The sequence below is a fragment of the Pelobates fuscus genome, chromosome 2 (genome assembly GCF_036172605.1).
Source record: "Pelobates fuscus isolate aPelFus1 chromosome 2, aPelFus1.pri, whole genome shotgun sequence".
NCBI classification, from domain to species: Eukaryota; Metazoa; Chordata; class Amphibia; order Anura; family Pelobatidae; genus Pelobates; species Pelobates fuscus.
Genome location: NC_086318.1, coordinates 152,550,917 through 152,576,803, shown reverse-complemented (window position 1 = coordinate 152,576,803; position 25,887 = coordinate 152,550,917). Strand labels below are relative to the sequence as shown.

The 25,887-nt window shown below is 41.4% G+C and overlaps 1 protein-coding gene across 1 annotated transcript in view; it reads right to left on the bottom strand.

Moving 5' to 3' along the window:
• PDE6D (phosphodiesterase 6D) overlaps positions 1-25,887 on the bottom strand; it is a 74,859-nt gene that overhangs the window by 9,089 nt on the left and 39,883 nt on the right. The window contains exons 2-3 of the mRNA XM_063442849.1: positions 4,992-5,080; positions 2,135-2,260 (exon numbers count right to left, since the gene is read on the bottom strand). Of these exons, the coding sequence (XP_063298919.1) occupies positions 2,135-2,260; positions 4,992-5,080 (215 nt within the window). The remainder of the gene's footprint in view (positions 1-2,134; positions 2,261-4,991; positions 5,081-25,887) is intronic.

Genomic DNA, 25,887 nt, shown 5'->3' with positions numbered 1-25,887 from the left:
CTCGGCTTACAAATGACTCTGTTAACATAATTTTCGGTTTACAAATGAAAATCCATAAAAAATAATGCCTCGGTTTACAATTTTTTTTCGCAATACAAAGCAAATTTCCCCAGGATGCATTGCACCTGGGAGGATTATAGCGCCGCCCCTGTGCATGCTGGAGCCTGTGGTTAGCCCGTGGCATAGAGTGTGGAGGTGTTGGAGCGGCTTTTGCATCGAGTTTTGGAGCCATTCTGGAAATTGTTTGCAGTTGTTTTGGGACTTTTTGGTGCATTTCTCAAGTTGTGGAAAGGTAGGGAGCTGAGCTTCGTCGTTTGCATGCCTTTTATTGTGTTTTCTGCATTGTGGGTTGGTTTCCATGCCAACTCATTTTGACTTTTTTCTGACCTCCAGAACGGATTCATTGGTTTTCAATGCATTCCTATGGGAAACTGCGTTTCGGTTTACAAATTTTTCGCAATAAAAACGACCCAGAGAACGAATTACATTTGTAAACCGAGGTCCCACTGTACAGCTCTACCCCAAATCCTGTCTCTACTTAGCCTCAGAGGGGCCTCCAGGCACCATAAATTCTGATGTTGTTTTGGTTATGGAGCTTAGAATGTACCTCAAAAGCAGGGGTTAAGTCCTGTGTGTGTGTGGGTATAGGTGTATTAGTGTGTGGGAATAATGGAGGTAGTGTAGGGTGGGAATATAGGGTGTATTGTGTATGGTGGGGATAGGAGCTTTAGTGTGATGGGATAAGGGCTGTAATGTCAGTCATGTTAAAAACCATATGTTAAAAAAAATAATAAAGGTTTAGTGTGAGGGGGGATATGCATAGTATTGTGGTGGATACAGGTGCTCTAGTGTCTGGGGATAGGGGCAACATCAGTATTGTGGGGGGACTATGGGCAAGCATTGTGGGAAGGATAGGGGGCTTTACTGTGGTGGGATAGGGACAGCATTGTAGGAAATATAGGCGATTTAGTGCCTGTGGTTAGTGCTAGTATTGTTGGGTAATAGGGGCCGCATTGAGGGTAAGATAGATGCTTTAATGTGCAGATAATAGGTACAGTATTGTGGGGGATATGGGTGCTTTTGGGTCTGTGGATAGTGGCAATATTGTGAAGAAGTAGGTGCAGCATTTTGGAGGAGATAGTGCAGTATTGTGGATGATATAGGTGCTTCGTGTCTGGGGCTAGGGGCAGTATCGTGGTTGCATAGGGACTTTATTGTGTGGACACATACACACAGTCAAAACACTCAAAAAGACAAACAATCAGAGACAATCTCACACACAAACAGAAATACTAACACACATACAAACTCAAAATATTTTTAGTAATGCCGTTTTGTTGTTTTTCTTAGATCCACCAAGTCTCGCTACCTAGGAGAGCTGGAGTGGAACCAAATACTTTCTCTGATGTCTGGTGTGGACTGCTCTGTGCACTGTGCTCCCTGCCTCTACTGCTCAGGAGCTTCATTAGTTCACCAGAGCCAAGTCCTGCACTGCATAGGCTGAGAGTATGAGCTGATTTTAGACATATCATACAAGATATGAAGAAACACTCCAATTTATTCAGTACAGAAATACTCCAAAAGCACTCCAAAAAGTACAAAAATATCAGGAAATTTACATTCCTAGTTAAAGGGATCCTATAGTGTCACGAAAACAAACCGGTTTTCCTGGCACTATAGGCTGGTGGAGTGCCCCCTCCAGCAACGATGTCCCTTGGCGCTGGATCAGGCCCCACCCATGTCAGCCGGCGGGGGAGGCCTAATGCGCTTGCGCATTAGACCTTCCCATAAGAAAGCATTATTCAATGCTTTCCAATGGTTAAAAAACTGACGCCGGAGGTCAGTGAAGATAACGGACCAAAAGTCCGTTTGGATTCCAGAAGCCATTGGCGGTCTGTTAGACAGCCACAGATTGCAGACTTAGAGTTGCAATGTAAACATTGCAGTTCTCTGGAATTGCAATGTTTTACATTGCAGCTCTAAGTGCAAAATGGTCACTGCACCCAGACTATTTCAATTAGCTGAAGTGGTCTGGGTGAGTACAGTGTCCCTTTAACAAAATTGATAACACCATAAAGCCAATTGCATTTAATGCAAAGTACACAAAGAATACAGCAAAAGAAACGGCACTTACCTTCTAGACACTGGCCTTTGAAGTATACTTTTTGTTCTAGCCTGAATTTCTCCATCTGTTCTGCAGATGAGAAATTTAGCTCCCTTGACACGGCCTTGCATTTTAAGATTTTCTTGGGTACACGTGCTGAAAGATAATATCACACCAGTTGTTCAGAAATGTTTATAAAATAGAGACAAATAGATTATTTTGAGGTGTAGAATAGAAGCAAATTCCATACAATTCCATTTCTTTCAAATAATTTTAATAAATATTTCCTAAGCACTAAGGTTTTAACAACACAAAATCAGTCATTTAGATATTTTTCAATAATATTAATAAGTTAAGTTTAGTAAAAAGAATGGCTCATAGTAATCTGATACTTTGTAATATCAGTTTGAGAACAAGTATCTAACTCTTCAAACAAAATGGAATAGCGTAAGGTAAAACAAAGAAAGGGAACATCATCTCAGAACACTGAGCATTGAGGGTCTATTCCTCAACCACTTAAAGACCACATGACTGTCTATACTGTCATGCCGTGCAGGTTCTTTAACGCCCTAGAGACCATCATGCAGGAAATTACCCTGCCCTGTTGGTATGAACAGGGCCGGATTAACATAGGGGCTGATGGAGCTGTAGCTCCAGGCCCAAGAAATAGGCCCATTGATTTAAAAAAATAATATTTTTTTTAAAAAAAATATAATTTCACACACTACTCTTAGGGTTGCCCCCTTCCCGGTATTTTTTTTTTTAGGCTGCCTGGTCAGTGCAGTATTACCGGCAATACAAATGCCTGTATATTTCTCAGTATTAACAGAGATTACTCTGCAATACCAGCACCGAGAGAGTCCAGACAGCAGCACCCAGCCTGCAGAGACAGTCTACAGCTCAGGGAAGTGAGGGATGGGGTAAAGGCTGCAGGGAGACATGAGGACACTGAGACACATAGACACATTGGGACCCTAGGGACACAATGTCCCAAAGTGTGTGTGTGTCCATGTCTCCCAGCCAGTGTCTCAGTGTTCCCATGTCTCACAGTGTCCAAAGTGTCTGTGTGCCCATGTCTCCTTGTGTGTGTCCCCATGTTTCTTCCAGTGCCCCCTTGTGACATGGGGACACAGAGCAAGATGGGGACACTGATACATAGTCTCAGTGTCCCCAAGTCTCCCAGTGTCCCCTGGTGACATGGGGACACTGGGAGACAGTAAGACACAGGGAGCAATCCATCTATACAGCAGAATCAAACTGTAAGTAGTTTTTTGGTGATTTTACAGAATTTTCTCTTGTGGTCACTCCTTCTGATGTCACACATACATAATTAGTTATGCAAATTAGTAAAGCCTGTAATTTTTTTCCCCCCAAGTAAGGTGCTCAACTCTAACTCTCACATACTCTTGCTTAAGTATGGAAACCTAAGAGGGATATATGGAAACAAAACTTGTGTGGACAGGCTGAAATTAAATTAGTTAAGGTAATGCTGACTTTGGTCTCTCTAACACTGTGGCGTGTTCCCTTTCTTCTACACTCACTACATCCACCTTTTCTCTGTCTTAGGCTGTATACCAGGAGCTTCTACCTGCTAGTAAGAAGGTAAGGAGACAAGTGGACATGTGAGTGCTAGGGGACAGTCCTTAGAAAGCATGGAGCGAGCGCATCATTAGACGCATTTATGCCAAACTCTGGATGCTGGTCAGCATGCATGATTGGAAGGCAGCCTGACATGCATTCATGCCAGGCCAGGCTTCCAATTCTTTGGGCAGACATGCCTCCTTTTTGGGCATGTTCGTCCCTTTCTGAAGTTCTGGTTACGTGATCCGCGTCAGTGGCCCATCCTTTTACACGGCCCATTGACTTCCTGCTTCACTGAACACTGCTGTTAGGGGGTATGGATTTACTTGAAAGATGAAAGCATTAATTAGAGCGAGATTAGCATATTTTAATAGAGTCTGCGTTTTCTTTTAGCTGCATCCTATGTTTCCCTCCAGCAACATCTCCACCAGATAGATAACGCTTGAGAGGTATGACCGTTTTAGTGTTTTTGGTCGTTAAGAATACAGGCCTTACTAATTTGCATAACTAATTCTGTATGTGTGTAAATCACAAGGAGTCACATAAGAGAAAATTCAGTAAAATCACCAAAAACAACTTATAGTTTGATTCTGCTGTATAGATGGATTGCTCCCGGTCTCCCCATGTCATCAAGTCTCCCCTAGTGTCTCTGTCCCCATGTCACTAGGGGACACTGGGAGACACAGACACTAGGAGACATAGGGACACAGACGCTAGGGACACTGCTGTCTACACTTTCTGTTCTGTGTAGCTGCTCCCCTGCGGATCAGTGAGTAGAGAGATGCAGGTATATGCTGTAACTTCCTATCCCTGCCTCTCTCCACACACTCTGCGACCCGTACTGGCCGGTGCTGGTATTGCAGAGGCACTTTACATTTTTTAAGCAGTGGAGGAATAAATCCAGTCCGCCAGTAAATTACATGATGTGTGCATGTTAGCATTTCTGTGTAGTGTACACCTTCACTTTACTGTGGCTAGTATAAGGGATGTAGCTAGTTGCTGGTTTGATATTTCTTGATCCATATCTGCGCATGCAGCTGCTGCCCTGCTCTGTTCCAGACTTAACTACCTGAACAAGCCCCGTCTAACTATATATTTTCCTGCACTTATCAGCCAAGTTCAAGAAGCAAATTCATCCAAAGGCTTAATCTGCATGAGGTCTCCCTTAACAGAACCAATACCCTTATCCTGTAATAAAGATCCAGGAAGAATTGTACAACATCTTGACCCTCTCATGTATCCTCAATAAAATTGTTTGTTTTTTATAAATTTAGTTTCTTAATAGGTCCAGAGTATTAGCCATTACCTTCATGTTCAACATCTGGTATGGACAGATCTTCTGTTCCCTGCCACAGGATTTTTCCAGTCTCTGCATCTCGGAGATTCATCCAATTTCTGTTAAAGCTAAGGAAAGCAAACTTCAAGAGCACATGTAGGTTTCTACATATAACCACCGATTTAGTTCAACGTTTACAAACAACATGTCAATAATATTCACAAGATATAAACGTATAATAATGTCTTAAAGGGACACGCTCTGCATGGAGACGCTGAAAATTCCCCATAGAGATGCATAGATTCAATGCACCTCTAAGAGGAGATGCTTATTGGCCAGAGTGGCATTTCCGAAGGTAAAGCACTGTGACTGGCTGAGAACATCAATTCTGATGATGTCAACCAAAGAGGCGGACTGGGGGCAGAGCATGCGCCGGCAGTCCTGTGAGGCGCTGGAAATAAGGTGAGTTTTTTTTTTTTTTACTAGCTTTAAGGGGGGCACGGGAAGGCATGGGCGGGGCTAGATAGTTTAACACTAGTCAGGAATACCGTTTGTGTTTCTGACCCTATAGTGTGAGAGAGAGAGAGAGAGAGAGAGAGAGAGAGAGAGAGAGAGATATTATGTACCCAAGCATAATTATCTTCTGTGCCTTCCACATGCATTGAAAAACCTATATGTAAATCTAAGTAGTCTATGCTTTATTTTCTCATGTACAAGAAAAATAAAAAAAAGGTCTGGCCGTAGACTTCCTGTTGCCCCCTACCACACCAACATTTTATGCCCAAGGAACAGTGCAACTTATGTTTTCCAGTGTTTTGCCGATCCTGCCAGGTCTTCACTCGCAACACCACCATCTTGTGTTCCTAAGATGGCTGCCCTGTCCTTCCTTCTCGAGGCATCCAATAACCCTGTGTTGAATCTAATAAATCACACTAAAGTTAACAAAGTATGCCAGTGACCTGCCAAGTGAGTAAAGTCAATAAAAAGTTGACACGGGCTGCAGAGCTTGACCAAAGTTCAATCCTTTGTCAACTTTCAAAACAAGGGATAGATCTATCTTTTAAACTAAATTTTTAATTAAACAAAAATAAAAAATAACAAGTTCACTTTAAAAGGGAATGGTAATTTATGTTGACGTTTAAAAGAATACTATAGCATTAGGAATACAAACTTGTATTCCTAAAGCTATAGTGTCATAACAACATTACTCCCCCTGCTCCCCATGTTTTTATTGTGAATTTATTCTTAATTTAGTTTTTTGGTGTTCATGGCGCCAATACGCATTATGTCGGGCATCTCAATGTCTCGCTCTCAAGGGCAATTGTAATCACCTTTTGTGCTCTCTTCCTAATAGGGCAAGTATAATTTTGAACTTCCCAATGATTATTAATTTAATGTCATAAAGCTATATAGACTGTGGTGTTCTTTTATTGTACTAGGCCCATTTTAGGGCCAAAACATTGTTGTGCATTTTTCCTAAATAAAGCCTACCTACATGAGAAAGCTAATGGATGTGCCGGTGCTTTCTTTGAACTTTCCTTTGCTGAGATCATCAAGATTGATGATCTCAGCCAACCCAATGCTTTCCCATAGGGAAGCACTGGGAGGCTAAAGGACACGCACACCGTTCTGTGACAATCAAATGTTCTCCAGAAGCAGCATTTGATTGAAAACAAAGTCTAACTCTTTTCTCACAGGGAAGTGTCTCCTAGTGGCTGGAAGTCAGCCACTATGGGTGTGTTAATCCAGCATTCATAAAATTGCTCTGGTATCAATTGCTACATTTGGATTATCCAGATGACAAAAGGATATGGGGATTTCCAATGTTTATTAAATGGTGTAATTCCCAGAGAAGTGACTATTCCCCTTAAAAGGAAGAGAAAAGGAGTATGATGAAACAAAGAGAGAGCAGAATACAGAAGCAGAACGTTCTATACACAAGACCGGAAAAAAAGGGGCATAAACTATACACAAAGAGTGTTACTTCTATCATTGCAAATCTGGAAGTCAAGTGACAAAGCAGTAATAAAACATATTTCTCAAGAAACAAATAAAGGTGCTTATTAGGTGCACATATAAAATAATTCACTGTAAATTAAAGTACAGTTATGCTTAGTTTTGTTTATTTACACAAGTCAAATCTGAAGCTTTACAATTAGATGTATGACAAAGATCCTTGTGATTGCTCTGTGTGAAACTGCAGCAGCAGGTAGGTTAGGATTAGTAGCCGTCAGCCAGATAATAGTAGAGTCTGACCAACATGGCTGTTTAGACAGATTTAAAAAAATAAAAAAAATTCTAATTATATATTATATTTTTTGTGATTCCTGTGGAAAAAGCAAGTATTATGGCTTAACTGGTGTGCAGATTTTTGTTTAACATTGTAATATATATATATATATATATTTTTTTTTTAATCTATATTAAGTCATTACAAAAAATCTATATAAAAGGGACACTATAGGCATCAAAACAACTTTAGCCTAATGAAGCAGTTTTTGTGTATAGATTATGTCACTGCTCAATTCTCTGCCATTTAGGCGTTAAATAACTTTTGTTCTGTTTATGAAGCCATAGCCCCACCCCTCTTTGCGGTGACTGACACAACCTGCATTAAAATGGTTTAATGGTTTAATTTTCAATTTTTCAAGATGTTAAGTTGTTCTAGAAATTTGGATCTCTTTCTGTGTAAATTGAACTTTAATCACACACACAAGGCTCCTGCAGCCAGGTTATTAACAGAGCAGCAGATGAAAAAACAAACAAACAAAAAAAAAAAAACATAAATTAAACAGAATGTGCAATAAAGGAAGTTTAAACATTAGATGTCTCTTTACAGAAAGTGTTTTGCTGTATAAACAAAGTAATTTAACTCGTAAATGTCAGAGAATTGAGAAGGGAAACTGCAGGGGCATGAGCTATACACCAAAATTAAAACTAAAGTTTTAGTTTTAATGTTTTCGTGTCTATAGTGCCCCTTTAAGTTTTATTAAAAATAATATGTTTTTAGAAATGAGAAGTGAAAATTTCAAGATAGCTGTCCTTTACATGTTTTACTTGTGGCTTAACAAGTGTACATGCTGTTTGAGTCTACACAAATCACATCAGAAAAAAATGGAACAGTTATAACTTGCATTACTCCATCAGAAGAAGGGCTATATAATATAGACTAAAGAATGTTGTCAAACATTTAGGGAGACTGACCTTTTATCAGTAAAAGTATATTTCATCATAACAACAAAAGATATGTACTAAAACCAATATTTACCTCCTCTAAATTTGACAATGGAATTGTATTGTATTGGCTCAGTAAGAATCCACCCACCATAGAATGTCAGGCATGGTAACCCACAATGGATGGTGTGCCACCATCAATTCCTTGCTTCAGAGAGGTATGGCACAATCATACATTAATAGCTACATAAAATAAAATAAACTACCTTTACGTTGCTAATAATGTAAATAAACAATATGCACCACCACAATATGTAACTCTGTCATTAGGAGTTCTCATAATGGGATTAAACAGCTTAGTATAGTTTTATCTCCACTATGGGCACAGGGTCACTATAATTAGAATTTTCATCCTGCAAGGAAGAGAGATATAAACTAGAGGCATTTTGCAAGAAACCACGGCTATAATCAATGTAACATTTACAATAGAGAATGAGGTCTGTGATAAGCATAAAACATGGCTATAATATAGATTAATGGGAGTCACATCACAGGACTGAAACTGCAATTTGTCTCTCTCCAGTTATTGATATTACAGGGAAATGTTAGGGAGGAAAAAAAAAAAAAAGAGACACCGTATATCCAATATATCCATCTCCCCTAGTACCTTACTTGGCATCTACCCACTGAGACATAATAATGATGTAAGCTGCAAGTCAAGGGTAAAAACCAACCACAGTGGCTGTAGCGACTGGAGGGCGCTGTAGTAGTATTGATGGAACGATGGATAAATCTGTTATGTTAACGAGAAGGGGTGTATGTTCATAGGACGAAAAGCAACAGGCGATATGTTAAAGGGACACTATAGTCTACGTATAAAAGCAAGAAAGACAGGTCCCCCCAGCCTTCCTTCTTGCTTTTATATGAACTTACAGCATTTGTTTAGACCGTTTCACCAGCACAGTGAGGGGATAACTTAAAATATATAAATAAGTAAATATTGTCGAGGGGCGTGTCCTGGTGCTCGGACAAGATGGTCACACAGAACGAAGGCTCCCGCCACCTTATCCCCTATAAAGCAATTCTGTGGGTCCAATGGGTAGGACCAAGCAAGCTGGCACACCCCGACACCAGCTGAATGCACAGAGACAGGATCCCATGGATGGTTTCCTCTCAACGCCCAAGGTCATGGCGGCCCGCACATACAGCCAGATGGAACAGATCAGGATGGACCTCTGGGAGATCACCACCTCCATGTTCACAAAGACTGATGCCGGCAACCTGTAGTTGTCGCTGAAACTTACCATCAAGGCGGAACTGACCGCGATACGTCAGGATGTCTCGGTCCTGCAGCAAAAGATCGCGGACCGGAGACGGCACGATCAAACGCCCAACATGTGGCAGCCGAGATAGCAGCTACCAGACAGGGGAATATGCTGCTTGATCTCCGAAGACAAGTGGAAGACCTCGATAATAAAGACAGGGAACAACCACAGTCGCTCTGATACCTCCGAGCCCCACACGTTTAGTTTCAAGAACGGGGGGTGGGGGGGGGGGTGGGACTCCTTTCTTGATTTGGGAGGCAGGGACCTGGGCTAGGAACAATTAAATGGATTACCACTATGGCACTCAAATCTCACTCTTCTTCCCTTTCCCCTCATTATCTCAACAATACTTCTCCATAGTCTAATTTTTCCATAGCACCAAGGGCCGGAACACGATGGGAAAAAAAACAAAGGTTTTCCCCAGAGCTCAGCTCCTTATGGAACTCTGGGCGTTAAGCACATCAGTGACAATGATCCATGAAACGCACTTCCAACAGAGCGAAGAACCACCCCTACGGACCGGAGATATCCCAATGAATACTTTGCCTCCAATGCGATGAGTAAAAGGGCTGGAGTGGCGATACTCTTATCACACACGACTCTGTTTATCCTCATAGAGCAGAAGAAAGAACCAGAAGGCTGCTTCCTATTTGTAAAGGGACAGATTAAATCTCAACCCGCACGCCAAATAACAGGCAACACGTCTTCCTACAATCCACACTGAAAGAACTGGCCAACTTCGCAGCCGGAGTCCTGGTATTGGGAGGCAATTTCAACATGCCACTGGATCTCAAAATGGATACGTCACAAAGTCATAGCACCATGCCATTTCTTCGTCTAGTAAAAAAAAAAAAAGCCCTGCAGAGACTACACCTGATAGACTACTGGAAATCGCTGAACCCCGACAGCAAGGACTTCCCGCACTACTCGGCAGTACACAAGTCTGATTCCAGGATTGACTATATGTTCCTCTCACAGCCCTTCTTGACGCTTCAAGACTCAAAAGTAGGTAGAAAATATCACTTGGTCGGATTATTCCCCAGTAGGAATCTGCATATTATCCCCCTTATTCAAGCCCAGCCAAAGGACTTGGCGATTGAACAAATCACTACTGGTGGAGGAAGAAGCGTATTCATCAAAGAGTCCCTCGCCCAATATTTCTCAGAGAACATCCATCCTGAGACACCATCAACGGTTGTGTGGGAGGTGCCCCCCCTCACCCCCTTCTCCCTGTCTCCAAACTACCCTTATCTCTCTCTTACTTGTTCTAATCATCGAGCTCATACAAGTGGACAAGCACAACTCACAGTAAACATTGAATATGGGGGACACAAACGGGACCCGAGACACAAACAGACTATATACTTGAAGCACAGACGAACTAGAGGGGACCGATAGCAATATGATGCCAAATTTAGTACAGTCCTCTGGGGTCAAATAATTACAACACCACGATGTGCTGACTTAAAACATAACATGCCCGGATACGGGTCTATGGGTAGTTCAAGGAATAAGGCAATTTCCGAGGAGGTAATTACGGCCAAGGCCCGTATAAAACCATCAGGGGTACCAGATACACTGTTTTCACACCGAGGTATAATCAACCCTGTATGAAGTACTACTCTCAGCATGTGAGTTGGCATATCATGACAAAATGTTATTTTCCCTTGAATTATTAGTGGGGCACAAGCTAACCTACTAAATGTCCCACCTTACGATTGCAGTTAAATGTTCGCACATGTAAGAGTAATTCAACGTTAGTGATGACTTGTATTAAAGGACCACTCTAGTGCCAGGAAAACATACTCGTTTTCCTGGCACTAGAGTGCCCTGAGGGTGCCCCCACCCTCAGGGACCCACTCCCGCCGGGCTCTGGGGGGAGGAAGGGGTTAAACTTACCTCTTTCTCCAGCGCCGGGCGGGGAGCTCTACTCCTCCTCTCCTTCTTCCTTGCGACGTCATCGGCTGAATGCGCATGCGCGGCAGGAGCCGCGCTCGCATTCAGCCGGTCGCATAGGAAAGCATTTACAATGCTTTCCTATGGACGCTTGCGTGCTCTCACTGTGATTTTCAATGAGACAGCCACTAGAGGATTTGGAGGCTGGATTAACCCTCAGTATAAACATAGCAGTTTCTAAAAAAAAAAAAAGGGTTAATCCTAGAGGGACCTGGCACCCAGACCACTTCATTAAGCTGAAGTGGTCTGGGTGCCTAGAGTGGTCCTTTAAGCAAGTGATTGTAAAATCATATGTACAGCACTATCAAACTGTCACTTGCTATGTAATTGTATTATAAAAAAAACAATTAAACAATTGACTGACAAGAAAAAAAATATATAGAGTCACTAGAGGGAGTGCACAGAGGGAGGGAGATGTAGGTATCCTCTTGCAGGTGCACTTTCAGAGAATCTTACGTTGTCTGCCTCCAGCATGCAGTGTATGCCGACGACACATAAATGTACAAAAAAATTACATCAGGCAGCCAGGAACAGAGTTAAAGACTGCCAAAGTTATGTGTGCCACAATGAAACTAGCCTACAGCATGAAAGTGCAAAGATCTGTATATGTTTGATATGCTGCACGTATAGGGTCATGATAAAATGTCTGCCTTTGGACAGCGTTCAATATTTCTCTAGGATTTATTTTCGCTTTCACCCTATCAGTTGCAAAGATTCTTCTTTATGTGTTTGTCTTTGCCTCTATCATTGTCAGATCATGCCATGTATACACTATTATTTCTTATAAATGGGCCTTTCAAGGAATGTTTTGTTTTTTGTTTTCTGTGAGTCTTCATAGTGGGGTTTATGGTAACATTTATCACTTAGCGTCCAAAAAATAAAATATACTGTGAAAGAAAATCTAAATTTTAAATAGTTTTATTAAAAAAAAAAAATACATGAAAAAATTTGATAAAACACAAGAAACCTATGGATGCCCTTAACCCCTTAAGGACACATGACATGCGTGACATGTCACGATTCCCTTTTATTCCAGAAGTTTGGTCCTTAAGGGGTTAAGAAAAAATATGTACCCAATGGGTTAAAGAATTGGCTTGTACCACTTTAAGTTGCATATTGTTATCAAGAGTGAAATACACGTTGGCTTCTGCGCAAGCCCAAATGTTATTGTCTACTTGCTATGCCTGCTGAGTGAAAAATAAAGAATAAAAAAAATGTACACATGCTAAAAAAATAATGACACATTGCAAAAATACCAAAATGTTGCAGGTGCTTAAGATGTTAAAACATTTTCTGATGACCTTAGTTAAACCAAACTGTCTCATGAAAGCTGACAATAAAAGTTAAGCTGGACTGCTTAAACCATTAAATATTGTATAAAACCATTAATGCTTCATGGGCTACACCATTTGTAAGGTAGCAATAGCATTCCCAGATGCTGGAATTTGAAGGACTTTGAGGAGCCAACAGCCAAACAATTCTGACTTGTTGCCGAGATGGAAAACTGGTAAACCAGAACAGATTAGCATTTTTCCACAGTGTGAGGATTATGTGCGTGGGGTTTATGGAATACATATGTTTGAAATACTGAATAAAAACTTATTTTTAAAAACCAACTTCAACATAAGTAGCTTTCTTCCCAAATGTCTGTTAAGAGATGAGATTTAAACATAACAGGAGAAAAAAAACAAACAAAAAACAAAACAAAAAAAAAAGGCAGCTTACACGGAAAAATGGTTAACACAAGGATAATGTCAAAGTGTCTGACAGAACTGCACACTGTAGTGTTCTTGGAATAAATGCTTAATCGGACATACAGCCAAGCAGTAAAGTGGAAGTGAAAAATAAATTTGTTTCAATTACCCAAAAGTCTTCTGGCCAATGTGCTATCAGTCCTTTTATTGTAACCATTATTGGTGCTAACTGCAACTCATATACATATACATAACCACTACTTTTTACTACAACGTATCTAAAATTCTTTAACCAGCACTGTTATTTGGTAATTGCACACATTTTTCAGCTGTTGAATTGTACATTTAAAACACTCTTCTGACATGATGCAGAAGTAATCTACATATTTAAAATAAAATTATTTGTTTAACATCAATATTGAGCTTCAAAATGGCCAGCAAATTGCACAGCACCATACAACAGAAATACAATACCCATGTGTGTAAATTTGTTAAGAAATAACACAGAGGCTCATCACAGGGCTAAGCCCATCTTCATACCTTGAAAAAAGTATGTGAGAACTATACCTACATTGAAGGAGCACGCCGGTCAACTTAACTTTATCTAAATTATCTTACTTTAAGGGGATAACCAAAAAAGGCTACCTCCAGCGCTAGATCTCCAGGTCCCCCAGACAGCATCAGCCGTCTGACAGAGTTTCAGGAAGCCTAGAGTGCTGCTGGGCAGGGGCGCTTCTGAATGGCTAGAGCGGTCAGCTAAAACTCTAAACCAATCAGTAGCTCTCTATTCATCAGAAATGTACATACCTTTTTACTTTAATAAAGAGGGCGCTACAGGACAGGTAATTATTCTTCTGGGTCACTAATCGTCAATGTTGCGTGTGAGATATGCATTTGATGTGCAGTAGTAATTTCTCTATTTGCACTGCTTGGAGTTTTATCATGTTTTGTCTCAACACAAACTTTCTGCTACCAAGCAATATGCTCTCAGAGAGACTTCAACTTCCAAATCATAACTGGCACCATGTTGATGAGACCCATAGGGTCAAAACTATGCATTCTATGGCTGGTATCTTAAAAACAGCATCTATTGCCAAAGGTACCTGCAGAAATGCAGAGTGGAATCAAAACACTATCCCAATCTGTGATCATTTTTATGTCAAGCTGGTAACCCTGGGAAAGCTGTGGAAGTATGAATTTTCAAGTTTCTGTGACCAACTTGAGATATGACCCAGAGACTATATTTTAAATCTGGCTTTCAGCACAAATTTTTTGATTTTCCTCAATCTGAATGAAAAACACATGGGAGGGACCTAAAGTTGTAGGATTCCACAAATGTTTAAGCCATAGAAAATAACTTTCCCTGTGTTGTATGTTCCAGGAAAAAATAAAACAGATTTTTTTTCCCAGAAAATTTAAATAAATAAATGTAGAGAATTCTTACGAATTGAGGATCATTGTGGTACACTGGGAACATACAATGCTGTGTGTAAAAAAGCAAGTATGCTTGAAATAAAAGTACAGTAAAAAAAAAAAAAAAAACATGAATCATAAGAAACCACTTTTACCAGTACATGAGAACAGACAACCTGCAACCCCCAAACAATGAAAAAACAAAGAAACCCTCAACATGAGAAACCTAAGAACATGACTTTGTCTCCTCTAATCCTCTTACTGACTCATGGTACTAAACAGAGAAAGCCCCACTTAGTCCTGTTTTGTTAAAGTGCCTATTTAATGATAAGTCACTTTAATAAAACAGGGTGTGATCTACCTTTTGGCTGCCAAGCACACAGCCAGCAGTGCTTCCTCTCTCAGTAAGAGAGAACTTGCAGTTCTATCCTAGTGAGTGTTCACATAGGTAAGAATTGGCTATGCTTCCCCATGAGAAAAAAAATATTGTAATTTGCCCAAAATGTTTCTCATTTACTGCACATACACAAATTATGGTCTGAGCCCCTGGGAGTCGGTCACTACAGTACACGGACACGTTCCATTTTGTCCTGTAACGAGGTACACCCCCCAGTTTCCCTTATACAATTAAAATCCATAAAAATGCTGAATTCAAAGATCCACTTCACTAATTCATTTGTATAGGTTGCTATGTAACATTTGAGATCTACAAGCAGCCTCCTCCTCTACAAGCAGACTTCTCAATCTGAACAATGGTATGTCTTCAAGTGCTAAGAAAATTCACTAGATCAGAGTTTCCCAATTTGTGTTCCGCGGAACCGAGAAAAAAACTGGGGTTCTGCCGTGAATCGCCACATCCAAGATCGCGGCTGCTCCCAGCGGTACCCAGAAGGTTGGAAACAGCAGAGATAGTGTGGCCGCGATCTTATTAAGTGATTGCGAGATTGCAGCACAATTATGCATGCCTACCGTCAGCCTGCCTGGTGTCAGCTCACCCTCCGTGGATATGTTTTTGTGACTGTGTTAAAAGTCTGCATTAGAAACCTAGTTATTTTAGTTGGGATTCTCATACTTTTTTTGTTAAACTTATTTACAAATAATTGTATTTAAAAAAAAAAAAATATGATTTATGTCTACTGTCTGTATAAAATCATACCAAAGAAAGAAAAAAACACAACATTGCTTCTGATAGAGTGGAAGCATTCAAAGCCTCTGTTAGGTATTCAGCTCACAATATTGGCCACAAGAAAAATGATTTATTTTACTGCCATTTGGAGATTACTGCCCTATAGATTACTGCCCTTTTTTGGCATATGAGGTAGGTTTATTTATTTTTATTGTCATGTAGAGACTATTAACCCCTTAAGGACCGGACTTTTTTTGCGATGTTGTACATTTGCGACCAGGCATCTTTTTGACACTTTTGGGGTGTTTGTGTTTAGCTGTAATTTTCCGCTCTCTCATTTACTGTTCCCATACAAATTATATATTGTTTTTTTCAGGACAAAAGGGGCTTTCTTTACATACCATTATTTATATAATCTCATGTAATTTAATTTTTTTAAAAATGGGCGGAGCCTAACTGCCGAGGCAAGCAGACGCACAGCACAAGAGCTCCGGGCCGAAATCGACGATAACAAGGCTGAAACATAGAAAATATTACCCCATTTTAACCACAAACCACAAGCAAGAACATCTAACACGCCATGGGTCGCAAAAATAAAAAACAACTGCCGGACAGACCTGCCCCGGGTCTCACAATCGGGGAAATGTGACGGCAGGCACGAGGCCCAAGTGAATCCAAGATGGCGGCGCTTCACGGAGGCTGCTCAGACTTTTCCGAAGACTACTCGGAAGACGTCGACGAGGACTACCAGTACACCCCAGACCCAAAACCGGTGACAAAACCCGGCAAGCCCAAGAATAACCCTGATGCCGACCTGGTTACCACCGGGGTGCTCAAAACCCTCCTAGCGGATCTGCAGACTAACATCCTTGCGGATGTAACTGCACTACGAGGAGAGCTGCAGGGCCTGACAGGCCGTATTGCGGTACTGGAGGGCTCCTCTCAAACATACCAGCAGACTATCATCACGATGCAGAAAGAAATTCGAGACTTGAACCACAATAACAGAACACTCGAACGGCGACTGGATGTACAGGAAGACATGCGGAGAAGGTGCAACATAAAAGTCAGAGGGATACCGGAGGGGCTCCCAGAGACTGAACTGTCACATACGATCAAGAACCTGCTGGCTACCGCACTACCCCCAGGCCAATCTAAACCTATTGCACCCGTGGATCTATTCAGGATCCCGAAATCCGCTGGGGCACCGGACAAAGCCACAAGGGACACTATCCTCAAGTTCAAAAATGGGTCGGACAAAGCCGCAGTTCTCACCGCTCTCCGAGGTAAAACCCCCATGCAAATTGAAAACACTCAGATAACCTTCTACAACGACCTGTCCGCTGGTACTTTGGCCTGGCGCAGAACGCTCCGACCTTTCACCGCCACACTTCAGCGACACCATATCCAATACCGGTGGCGGTCCTCCCATACACTCCTTGTGATGCAGGGCACATCGACTTACCAGATCCGCGACCCGCAGGAGGCAGCGACCCTTTTACTGACCCTGGGCCTGCCGCAGGCCTCACCCACACAAGCAGACCCCCAAGCTCCCTCCACGCCGGCGTACCCCTGGGATCCGGAGAGGAGCGCTCCATTTATACCAAGGAACGCAACCCCGATCACCTACGCATCGGTCACAACCTAGGCTGGGCCTCCATTCCGACCCCAAACCACCTCACAACCAACCCGCACCTAATCACAGCTCTACACCCGCTGGGGATCTTGCCTCCCCTGAGAACCTGACAACCTCTACTCATCGGACCGAGATGACATCTCCCCTAAGCGACTAGGCGACTTACGTACACTCACCTTATGGACACACGACAGCAACTACCATTACCCCAAGCCACTCGAAGCGGACTCCGAACTGACTTACTCACAAGGAAGATCTATTCAGCCTGGAAGCCGAAGTCAGCGCCAAATTTGAACGACAGCATGACCTAGACCTCACTGGAGGCTCTAACGCTAAGACGGGGTAAGGACTGTCCACGCACCACAACCTTATATTTCCAGGCGAGACTCTCCCGGGAACCGTACGGACATGCCTAGCCGGAGCATTGGACGTCTGTGCCACTCGCCCCCGGGCACCATACCTACTGACTCACCCAAGAACTTGAGCCGCCTGACAACCGGCTAAAAGGCGCCCAGATACCTGTGATGCACTCTAATTCTGTCGTGGCGGGCCAAGGCTGACTTGTTAACTATTAAGAACACTCACCAAAGAGTCCATACTGCCCAGAAAGCAGATGACCAAAGCAGCTCCCAGTCATGGACACAGCAAGTATCCACTACTGAGGCCTGACACAGGCATAGGCTGACAATCTCCCTACAGGCAAGCCATAGCTCCCATTTGGCTTGCATTATTTACTTTTATTTTTACTACAAGAATTTTTTTATTTTTTTTGTCACACTGGCGATGTTACGTAACCTGTTCCACGTATTGCCACCTGGTGGACTCATGCCTCATGTATCTGAGGATGTAGTGACACATCTTGTTTATTTTTATCACCAGCTTAAAATTTCTGCTCCATGACTCTTAATGTTTATTATACCTTGTCTGTTATTACTACAACCTTACCTACTGTTGGTAACCATATTGTTATTACTTAAACACAAAGTTATGTTTAGCTCACATACTTAATACACCCACTTGTTAGACTGACTAATTGTCCTAGCAGTGTTGGCACTATACGACAGAGAAGCAATGTTTTAGATTACCTATATAATTAATCTTCTGTTATTTTATGTTATTTTTACTTGCCTACAAATGTCTATAACTATGCATAGCGTTCAAATAGTATTTGCAGATCCAAACCACGGTGGCTACTTTTGCAGTCGATACCAACTGACAACGTCAGAAGACAGTAAAGAGTGACCCGCACACAGGACCATAGCATGTCTTGGATAGCAGTTTAGACACACTGTTTAACTTAAGCGACCACCTAAACTAATCACACTAGCATATTTAACTGACTAGCGATCTGTACCCACACTACATACACGATAGACTAGAGCAGCATAAGGATACTCGACCAACTGCCTAAGGCAGATATAGAACGCACTATGTCATCGAGATACAGCTTGATATACGCAGCTTACTGTTAAGCATCAATTACTCTTTTTTATTTCACTTTACGTCCGTTACCAGAGCCTGCATTACTATTATTCAAGTGTTATACTATTATCTATAATGAAGCCTGTTTCTTTCACTTAAAAAAGAAAAAAGTGCAACTGTCTCTCATGCCAGGACGCTGTTTACGAATGTTTGAACGCATTAAGCTGGTAGATGCTGTTGTGGCGCTACCAGCCTGTATGTTATTTCTGTGTTGCACACTAAAATAAAGAATTTAAAAAAAAATGAAAAAATATGATGAAAAATTGAAAAAAATACACGTTTTTTGAATTTTAAGTGAAAAATCTTTTACTCATCTACAAAAGCGAATGAAAAAAAACTGCTAAATAGATTCAAAATGTTGTCCTGAGTTCAAAAATACCCAGTGTTTACATGCTTTTTGCATGTTATAGGGCTATAAGTACAAGTAGGATATTGGGGTTTCAAAACATACATTTTCAAAATGTATCAATAGTGACATTGTAACACTATTATCTGTCATAAATTGCTAAATAACACCCCACATGTACATGTTTTTTTAAAAGTAGACAACCCAGGGTATTCAATATGGGGTATGTCCAGACTTTTTTAGTAGCCATTTGGTCACAAACACTGGCCAAAGTTAGCGTTAGTATTTGTTTGTGTGTGAAAAATGCAAAAAACGCAAATTTTGGCCAGTGTTTTTGACTAAGTGGCTACTAAAAAAGACTGGACATACCCCATTTGCAATACCTTGGGTTGTCTACTATTGCAAATGGTATGCCATCATGGGGGTAATTCTCATTCCTGGGCTACCATACGCTCTCAAAGGCAACGTAACCAACCTGGCCATTTTCAATGTAAAAATATTTGACCCATATATTTGACCCTGTAACTTTCAAAAACGCTATAAAACCTGTACATGGGGGGGTCCTGTTCTACTCAGGAGACTTTGCTGAACACAAATATTAGTGTTTCAAAACTGGAAAATGTATCACAACAATTATATCATCAGTAAAAGTGCTGTTTGTGTGTGAAAAATGCAAAAAAAAGTCACTTTCACTGACAATATCATCGCTGTGATATGTTTTACTGTTTTGAATCACTAATATTTGTGTTCAGCGAAGTCTCCCGAGTAAAACAGTACCCCCCATGTACAGGTTTTAGGGTGTCGTAGAACGTTACAGGGTAAAATACAGTGATAGCAAATTAAATTCTCTGTACTTTTGGCCTGGGTTGTCAGGCAGGTCCCTTAAATTGCAATCAATAAAATAACTTAATTATGTAAAAATATTACATAAATACGCACGTAGAATTTAAATATATATGCATATTTATATATTTGAAGTCTACGTGTATATTTATATAATTATTTATGTAATTTTGTATATGGACATATGAATAGTTCGCATTCTTTTTATTTATGTATATATACATAGATATATATACAATTTCATTCTAAGTGTATTTTGATATAAATATATATTAATATCAAAATACAGTTAGAATAAAATTTCGTATAGATATAATTTTTTTAAAATTTTTATTATTATTTTTAATTTTTTTAATTTAATTTAAATTATTTATTATTTGTATTTTATAATATATATAGTTATTATATATATTATATATACGTGTGTAAATTAATTATAAGTGTATTTTTATATTAATATATGTACATATTAATATAAAAATACACTTCGCATGACATTATATATATATATGTATATATATGATATATAGACATATATTATATAGATATAATATATGTCTATATATCACATATATACACATATATAATAATAATATTTTTTTTTATTAACTTTCACTTTAATTTTTTTTTTATTTTGGGCGATCACATGGCCACAGGGGTCCTAAACCGCCATGGGGAGACTGTCTGGGCTGCAGGCAGTCTCCCCACACCGGGAGCACCGCCGATCGCCGCCGGGGGAACGACGGCGATCTGGTAAGTACATTGGACGGTTAGGACGGTTCAGGACCGTCACCGGTCGGCAATGCAAAAATGCCGATGACAGTCCTGAACCGTCCTCCGTCCTTAAGGGGTTAAAGGTCTGCGGCTGAAAATAAGTTATTTGGGTTTTGCTTTTCACATTTTCTACATATATATACACACACACACACACACACACACACATATATATATATAATTTAATTATTTTTTTCTGCATACTATCAGTAGAAATCTGTGATATACCAAAAAAAAAAAATTCTTTCTAAGAGCTGTTAACAAAACAGTGTCCTTGGCAGACAGGTAGAGAAATCTGTAGTAAAGTGTTCTCTTTACTCCAAGACTGAGGCAAAATCCTACTTATGTTCATTTCTTTCTAAGCGCTTTATAAAAAAAACAGCATCATTTGCTGTCAGTTAGTGAGACCTGTTTAAAAGTGTTCTAATCTTTTTGCTCCAAGACTGATTTAAAATCCTTCTTACATTAAGTTCTTTCTAAGAGCACTATAAAACAGTATCCATTGCAGTTAGGTAGTGAGATCTGTATTTTTTTCAGGTTAGAGAAGTGTTTTTTTGTTGTTTTTTTTTTTTTTTTTTTTTTTTTACCAACCAACAACCATAAATTTGGATACCTAAAACAAGGATCTATCAAGATAAATTTTTTTACTACTTCTAAGTGTTCGACACTTATGGAAACTGAGAAAGACGATACAACAAGAAATTAAGAAAACAGATCTGAAATAGTTGAATCTACTGTTCCGCAAATAAAGGAGACAAGTGACAAGTCAATCTTCTCAAAACAAAGATAAAGCCAATATGATGACCGCTACTTAAAAATTTGGATTCCCAAGTGCCAGAAATAAAATATTCCTCAAGCACAGTGCTTACTTTGCTAGAAAATATTGCCAAACAGTTTGTTAGCACCTGCTAAATTGTGTCATCATTTTGAGCAAAACCACCCAAAGTACAAAGATAAAGACACTGCCTTTTTTAATCAAAAGTTCAGGAGTATCATAAGACTAAACTGTTTATGAGCAAAATATTTAAAAATGATCATGAAAAAGAAACTCATTAAAAGGTTTGCGCTACGGCAAAAAAATCTTTTTGGGGGGGGGTTCCACGATGTTGGTAGACTATGTCAAAGGGTTCCACAGGAAAAATTAATTGGGAACCCCTGCACTAGAGGAAGGAATTTGTTCTCTCTGCATTTGACAAGCATCAAACATGCCCAATAACCTGGATGAGATAAACCTATTGCTCCCAGACACAAGCACCCTTGGCTACCAAACCCCAGCCCTCCTGCATTATCTCATTACAACTTCTCATGGTTTTGAAAGGAAACCTACAGTCCCAAGAAGAACAATTTTTGCAGGATTAAAACTAAAGGGCCACTGCATTGAGATTAAGTGGTCAAGGGACTACAATGTTTCTTTAACCCCACTCACCTCGAGCTAAATAGTGTACGTCAAGCATGTCAAACTCGCGGCCCACAATTAGTATCTTTGCGGCCCAGCGAGCCGCGAGTTTGACATGTTAAGGCAGAGAAGGCACCTGCTCTCCCCACATTGCAGGTGCCTACTCTGCTAAAAATGTACCCGGCCAGGGAGGAGAGGACGCTGGCCTCTGTGGTGATGCCGGGTGCCATTATATGACGTCATTCCAGCATGGCATCACTAAACTGTGTGCGTGAGGAGCAGGAAGGAAGAACTCCAAGGTTAGGGAGCAAAAAAATAAAAAGATTTGCAAGTGTGCAAGAATGTGTAAATGTGTAGCTCAGTGAGTGAGTGAGTGAGTCTGTGAGTGAGTCTGTGAGTGAGTCTGTGAGTGAGTCTGTGAGTGAGTGAGTGAGTGAGTCTGTGAGTGAGTGAGTGAGTCTGTCAGTGAGTGAGTGAGTGAGTCTGTCAGTGAGTGAGTGAGTGAGTGAGTCTGTGAGTGAGTGAGTCTGTGAGTGAGTGAGTCTGTGAGTGAGTGAGTCTGTGAGTGAGTGAGTCTGTGAGTGAGTGAGTCTGTGAGTGAGTGAGTCTGTGAGTGAGTGAGTCTGTGAGTGAGTGAGTCTGTGAGTGAGTGAGTCTGTGAGTGAGTGAGTCTGTGAGTCTGTGAGTGAGTGAGTGAGTGAGTGAGTCTGTGAGTGAGTGAGTGAGTGAGTCTGTCAGTGAGTGAGTCTGTGAGTGAGTGAGTCTGTCAGTGAGTGAGTGAGTCTGTGAGTGAGTGAGTGAGTGAGTCTGTCAGTGAGTGAGTGAGTCTGTCAGTGAGTGAGTGAGTGAGTCTGTCAGTGAGTGAGTGAGTGAGTCTGTCAGTGAGTGAGTGAGTGAGTCTGTCAGTGAGTGAGTGAGTGAGTCTGTCAGTGAGTGAGTGAGTGAGTCTGTCAGTGAGTGAGTGAGTCTGTCAGTGAGTGAGTGAGTCTGTCAGTGAGTGAGTGAGTGAGTCTGTGAGTGAGTGAGTCTGTGAGTGAGTGAGTCTGTGAGTGAGTGAGTCTGTGAGTGAGTGAGTGAGTCTGTGAGTGAGTGAGTGAGTCTGTGAGTGAGTGAGTGAGTGAGTCTGTGAGTGAGTGAGTCTGTCAGTGAGTGAGTGAGTGAGTGAGTCTGTCAGTGAGTGAGTGAGTGAGTCTGTCAGTGAGTGAGTGAGTGAGTGAGTCTGTGAGTGAGTGAGTGAGTGAGTCTGTGAGTGAGTGAGTCTGTGAGTGAGTGAGTGAGTCTGTGAGTGAGTGAGTGAGTGAGTCTGTGAGTGAGTGAGTGAGTGAGTCTGTCAGTGAGTGAGTGAGTGAGTCTGTCAGTGAGTGAGTGAGTGAGTCTGTCAGTGAGTGAGTGAGTCTGTCAGTGAGTGAGTGAGTCTGTCAGTGAGTGAGTGAGTCTGTCAGTGAGTGAGTGAGTGAGTGAGTCTGTGAGTGAGTGAGTCTGTGAGTGAGTGAGTCTGTGAGTGAGTGAGTCTGTGAGTGAGTGAGTCTGTGAGTGAGTCTGTGAGTGAGTGAGTCTGTGAGTGAGTGAGTGAGTCTGTGAGTGAGTCTGTGAGTGAGTGAGTCTGTCAGTGAGTGAGTGAGTGAGTCTGTCAGTGAGTGAGTGAGTGAGTCTGTCAGTGAGTGAGTGAGTCTGTCAGTGAGTGAGTGAGTCTGTCAGTGAGTGAGTGAGTCTGTCAGTGAGTGAGTGAGTCTGTCAGTGAGTGAGTGAGTGAGTCTGTGAGTGAGTGAGTGAGTCTGTGAGTGAGTCTGTGAGTGAGTGAGTCTGTGAGTGAGTGAGTCTGTGAGTGAGTGAGTGAGTCTGTGAGTGAGTGAGTGAGTCTGTGAGTGAGTGAGTGAGTCTGTGAGTGAGTGAGTCTGTCAGTGAGTGAGTGAGTGAGTGAGTCTGTCAGTGAGTGAGTGAGTGAGTGAGTCTGTCAGTGAGTGAGTGAGTGAGTGAGTCTGTGAGTGAGTGAGTGAGTCTGTGAGTGAGTGAGTGAGTGAGTCTGTGAGTGAGTGAGTCTGTGAGTGAGTGAGTCTGTGAGTGAGTCTGTGAGTGAGTGAGTCTGTGAGTGAGTGAGTCTGTGAGTGAGTGAGTCTGTGAGTGAGTGAGTCTGTGAGTGAGTGAGTCTGTGAGTGAGTGAGTCTGTGAGTGAGTCTGTGAGTGAGTGAGTGAGTCTGTGAGTGAGTGAGTGAGTGAGTCTGTGAGTGAGTGAGTGAGTGAGTCTGTGAGTGAGTGAGTCTGTCAGTGAGTGAGTGAGTGAGTGAGTCTGTCAGTGAGTGAGTGAGTGAGTGAGTCTGTCAGTGAGTGAGTGAGTGAGTCTGTCAGTGAGTGAGTGAGTGAGTGAGTCTGTCAGTGAGTGAGTGAGTGAGTGAGTCTGTGAGTGAGTGAGTCTGAGTGAGTGTGTGTGTGACTGTGAGAGTGAGTGTGTGACTGTGAGAGTGAGTGTGTGACTGTGAGAGTGAGTGTGTGACTGTGAGAGTGAGTGTGTGACTGTGAGAGTGAGTGTGTGACTGTGAGAGTGACTGTGAGAGTGACTGTGAGAGTGACTGTGAGAGTAACTGTGAGAGTGACTGTGAGAGTGACTGTCTGTGTGAGTGACTGTCTGTGTGAGTGACTGTCTGTGTGAGTGACTGTCTGTGTGAGTGACTGTCTGTGTGAGTGACTGTCTGTGTGAGTGACTGTCTGTGTGAGTGACTGTGTGAGTGACTGTGTGAGTGACTGTGTGAGTGACTGTGTGAGTGACTGTGTGAGTGACTGTGTGAGTGACTGTGTCTGTGTGAGTGAGTGACTGTGTCTGTGTGAGTGAGTGACTGTGTCAGTGAGTGACTGTGTCAGTGAGTGACTGTGTCAGTGAGTGACTGTGTCAGTGAGTGACTGTGTCAGTGAGTGACTGTGTCAGTGAGTGACTGTGTCTGTGTGAGTGAGTGACTGTGTCTGTGTGAGTGAGTGACTGTGTCTGTGTGAGTGAGTGACTGTGTCTGTGTATGTCAGTAAGTGTTTATGTCTGTCAGTGAGTGTGTCAGTGTTGCGATGGCCGCGGCTGGTCAGTGGACACTTCACATTCAGACATGAGATCGACGTGCTCCACCTTCGCAGTGTTTCAAGGAGTTTTTTAAACAGGGGCCGGGTTGTAATAGAGGGGGGGACTTGGATTTATTAAAAAGGGGCTGGGGTTTAGTAGAGGAGGGTGCTGGGGTTTAGAAGAGGTAAATGCGTTTTTTTTTTTTTTTACTGTACTTTTCAAAATAAACCTACGTTTGTATGAAAATTTAAGTTTTGGGGAGTTTTCTTGCAGCCCACTGAGCTTAAACCTTGCTTATTTGGTCCATGCTAGCCTTTGAATTTGACATGCTTTGTGTACGTAGCTCTGCCCTGTAATTAAATTATTGTGGCATTCTTTATAATGAAGATTGAACTGCTTAAAAATTCTAATAAAAACATGATTTAAAAAAACAAAAAAAAACACACAAAAAAACACTGATTCTTAGTCCTATTAGCTATACAATGACCACTCCAGTAGGGAAACTGAGAGGCTTTGTATTATTTGTACAAAATAAATCCATTACTTAAAAACAAAACATATAACTAATGGAGAAGTCTTGGGAGAATTTGTGAAGTTTAATGAGAAACAATGAGCTCTGGACACTTAACATAATTGTAATTTCATATGCTGCTGACAGGAACATGTATAGAATTGTTTATATGTATAATTTAAACACTTAAGGCAGCACTGTCACTGT